General features: G+C 57.0%; 1 protein-coding gene across 1 annotated transcript in view; it reads left to right on the plus strand.

Moving 5' to 3' along the window:
- Positions 1 to 2354: 2354 nt before the first annotated feature.
- The window catches only part of NAPB (N-ethylmaleimide-sensitive factor attachment protein, beta), a gene marked incomplete at its 5' end in the record, with an annotated part of 4788 nt that continues 2850 nt past the window's right edge, over positions 2355 to 4292 (plus strand). Inside the window, 4 exons of the mRNA XM_010155382.1 lie at positions 2355 to 2434; positions 2850 to 2966; positions 4037 to 4083; positions 4187 to 4264. Coding sequence (XP_010153684.1) covers positions 2355 to 2434; positions 2850 to 2966; positions 4037 to 4083; positions 4187 to 4264 — 322 coding nt within the window. The remainder of the gene's footprint in view (positions 2435 to 2849; positions 2967 to 4036; positions 4084 to 4186; positions 4265 to 4292) is intronic.

Genomic DNA, 4292 nt, shown 5'->3' on the forward strand with positions numbered 1-4292 from the left:
GCGTGGACCAGCCCTCGGGGGTTTACGGGGGGTTTTCTGCCCACCTGCCCCTCGCAGGGCCGAGCCGAGCCCCTCCGGAGGGATTGGGGTGCCGGGGGGGGAAGTGATAAGTCCCCAAAATGGCAAAACTTCATTTTTACCGCGTCTTTGGGTTGGAAAATAAGGGTTTTTTTTGGATGCAAGAGCTGCGCCTGATGGGTTTTGAAAAACGGGCAGTTTTGGCCGCCTCATTCTTGGCTTCTTTTATGGATTGATTTTTTTAATTTTGAAGAAAAGAGCATTTGGGGAGCGATGCTGCTGCCGAGGCCTCGCTGGTTGTAAACAACAGCCTGGAAACGTCTAGTGCCCGCAAAAAAAGGCATAACAGCAGAAGTTTTAAAAATAAATTCCTCCTGGCAGATTAATCGGGCAGGGGCTGTAATCCACGGAAATTGCAGAAAAAAAATCCTCGGGAGCGAACCGGCGGAGGTTTCGAGAGGCAAATTTCTCCTTTCCTTGGGTTTAAAAATAGACGTGAGAAGAAACTGCTGTTGAAATGGAAGAAAAGGTGGTGGGTGACCTCGCTCCTGGCATCCCTTCGGTGGAAGAGGGTGCCCGCGGCGCCGAGCGCCCGGCCAAAAGCGTTATCTGCGGCCAAGCTTTTTCCTGAAGAGCTCCATTAGCTTGCACTAGGGCTTTTTTTTTTTTTTCCCCCACATCTGAGACTAAAAGGCTGAAAACTGGCCCATTTTGGCAGCCTTGCGGGGTGTAGTGTTACCTCGCACTACCTCCTTTGGCTGTAGTTCACGGGAAAGGCGGCTTTCAAGAGCGGTCCAAAAACCCCGCCCGTGCTTAGAGATGAACTGCGGCTTGCTGCCGGAAAACGGGAAAAGCCGAGGGCGATGATAAATGTTTTCGCCTCCTGGGCTCCAGCCCTTTCCGGGGTCGGGCGGATGGCGTATAACGAGCGGGTAGGAGCAAGTCCGTGATGAAATCTGTGTTTAATTAACACACCCATGTAACTTCTCCAGATCAATCAATAATCTGGTTCAGGGAGTCAAGTTCCGCTACTAAACCCCGTCAGTTGGACTTGAGTTGTTGCGTTCCCTACGGGACGATGCGGAGGTGCAAACCTGTCAGTGGGTGGGCGTTTGGTCTGGCGAGGTGTATTTGTCAGGTCACGGAGAGCGCGTGCTCTAGCGCCTCTCGATTCTCCATCACCTGGGTGTTGTGCAGCGGTTTGTCCGTACCAGTTTGCTTCTGGCAGGCGTTTTTGCCAAGTGTGTCTTAGGAGCCGGCTGCTCCCGCCCTAAAAAGGGACACCCACGTCGAGGAACACATGGGGGCTCGCTCCAGGCTCCACACTCTGCCCAAATTATAGAATCACAGACTGGTTTGGGTTGGAAGGGCCCTTAAAGCCCATCCAGTTCCAACCCCCTGCCATGGGCAGGGACACCTTCCACTAGACCAGGTTGCTCCAAGCCTCATCCAGCCTGGCCTTGGACACTTCCAGGGATGGGGCATCCACAGCTTCTCTGGGCAACCTGTCCCAGTGCCTCACCACCCTCTCCATGAAGAAATTCTTCCTGATGTCTAATCTAAACCTCCCTGCTTGGAATTTAAACCCATTACCCCTTGTCCTGTCACTACAGGCCCTTGGAAAAAGTCCCTCCCAGCTTCCTTGTAGCCCCTTCAGGCACTGGAAGGTGCTATAAGGTCTCCCCGGAGCCTCCTCTTCTCCAGGCTGAACAAGCCCAACTCTCTGCAGCCTTTCATCATAGCAGAGGGGCTCCAGCCCTCGGAGCGTCTTCGTGGCCTCCTCTGGACTCGCTCCAAGTGGTCGATATCCTTCTGATATTGAGGGCTCCACAGCTGGACGCAGCACTCCAGGTGGGGTCTCCCCAGAGCAGAGCAGAGGGGGAGAATCCCCTCCCTCGACCTGCTGGCCACACCTCTCCTGATACAGCCCAGGATACGGCTGGCCTTCTGGGCTGCCAGCGCATGCTGCCATTGCCATTTCAGGTTTCCCTCTGCTTTCCTCTTCCTGCTTTGTTCAGGGAAAAACTGCTTCCCCATTCTAGCACAGGCTTGCCTGCTCCACCTGCTCCCTCTTCGCAGTGGGGCACTAACCAAATTGGGAACGAGCCGGCACCCCATGGGAGAGGGTCTGGTGAGGGCTGCTGTTCCCCCCAAGTCCCGCTTTCCCCTCTCCGAGGGGCGCGATGCTCTCGCCCTGTGTCTTACAACGAGGACGCTCAGCCCCCTCAATCCCAGAGGGGCCACGTCCCAAACCCTGTTTCCACTCTGGGCCCGCGTTTTGGGAGTGGCGGTTGGTTCCGGCACGGTGTCAGGGGGTCTCTCTCGCTGCCTTCCAGGGGTAACACCAGGGTGGAGGAAGCCTGCGAGATGTACACCAGGGCTGCCAACATGTTCAAGATTGCCAAAAACTGGAGCGGTGAGTACAGCCCCCGCACGGCGTCGGTGGGGCTGCGGATGCCGGGGCGTCTCGCCAGTGCTCGGGCATCTTCCTGCGACTTCGCGCAGACATCCCAGGTGGTTTCCCCGGGAATGGTCCCTATGGCGATACGATTCCTCTGCTTTGCCCAGCCTTGGGATGACCTAAGTATCATGAGGGTGGGGAAAGGCCTGGTGGGGGGTGTGCGTGTGACCTGAACGTTCCGGATGTTAAATTCGCCAGGACGTGGTTTTCCATATTAAATGAGAGCTTGGAGGTTGGCAGGGAAACTGCTTCCCCAGCAGCAAGGAAATACATTTGGGGTGGGACAGGAAACCCAACGGGTTTTGAGATCCAGGGGATCCCCCTTGCTGATCCAGGGGTTCATGGGATCGGTGTTGCGCTTCTCTCCCAGCCGCGGGGAACGCGTTTTGTCAGGCGGCCAAGCTGCACATGCAGCTGCAGAGCAAACACGACTCGGCCACCAGCTTCGTGGACGCCGGGAACGCCTATAAGAAAGCGGATCCGCAAGGTAAGGGGAGCGAAATCCGGGATTGCGTCTCACAAAGCGGCTTAGTGGCGGAGGAGGTGGCGCACCGAGGCTGTCGGTAGTCCCTGGCTCCGTGGGGCTGCAGATCCTCTCTGCAGGCTACTCGAAAGCCGTAACACCTCCTGCACTTCCCACTTCTCTGTCCTTCGGGTGATGCCTGGAGCTAGTTGGCTCATCTTGGTCCGCCATGCAGACCGGCGTGCCCGGGGGTGTCACCTCCGGCTGACTCTGGCTGTGCCGAAGCCGAGCTCTGGTCGCTGCAGCACGTTGGGTGTCAAGCGCTGCCCCTTGGCAGCTTCCTTCCTGCTTTAGCTTGACTCTGGAGACAAGCCTCGCTTCTTGGGGAATGCTTAAGGCAGGTCAGAGGTCTGGATCGCAGTGGGAGCCCTGCCCTTAGCCCCATCTCCCTTCCCAGGGGTTTCCCCGGGGCAGAGGAGAGGCGGGAGGAAAACGGAACGACCTTTGATGGGATGAGAATGAAGGATCCGGATTCTTTAAACCTGGTTGTCAGGAACAGGGGTGCTGTTTTCTGGAAGATCTCTGCTTGCCCTTATCCTAGCTGGGGGTTTGGAAGCCAACCACTAATCCCCCAGCGTTATCCGAGCTTTCCCGTGCCGTTGGAAAACGGCAGCCTCCGCGTGATTACGAGGTCAGGAGTTTGAATGTCGCTCCATTGGAGGATGTAGCCTGACAGACCCGGGGTCCAACGCGCTCGTGTTTTGCCCATCTTAATTTTTGACTCTTCCCTTTCAGCATCGGAATTTTTCCCTAGCAGCAGGCTGTTGGGATGGGGGTGTTGGGGCTGGGTGGATTGGGATTAGATCCCAGCAGCGCGAGGGACGTCACGCCTGTGGGTCTTCGGGGCTGAAAACGCCGCGTCTGTCCTTCCAGACGTACGTACGCGCGAGCAGATTTACCGAAGAAGCTGGTTTTTGGGCTGATGAAGAGAAATGTTACTGGGATCTGATTTTTGGAGGGAGAGGGATGGGTTTTGGGCTGGGAATTGTGACGTGCTGGCTGACTGTTGTTTTTCCTGAACGCTCACGCTGCAGAGGCCATCAACTGCTTAAACGCAGCTATCGATATCTACACCGACATGGTAAGGAGCTGCGCCGGCAGCCGGCGGAGCGACGCAGCTCGGGAAACGCCGCGTGTGCCGGGGGGGAGCCCCCGTCTCACGTACGGTCTCTGCCCTTCCCTAGGGACGATTCACCATCGCCGCCAAGCACCACATCACCATCGCCGAGATCTACGAGGCCGAGCTGGTGGACATCGAGAAGGTAAAGATGCTGCGCGCCGGCCGGAGCA

This window comes from Eurypyga helias, unplaced genomic scaffold (genome assembly GCF_000690775.1).
Source record: "Eurypyga helias isolate BGI_N326 unplaced genomic scaffold, ASM69077v1 scaffold23837, whole genome shotgun sequence".
Lineage (NCBI taxonomy): Eukaryota > Metazoa > Chordata > Aves > Eurypygiformes > Eurypygidae > Eurypyga > Eurypyga helias.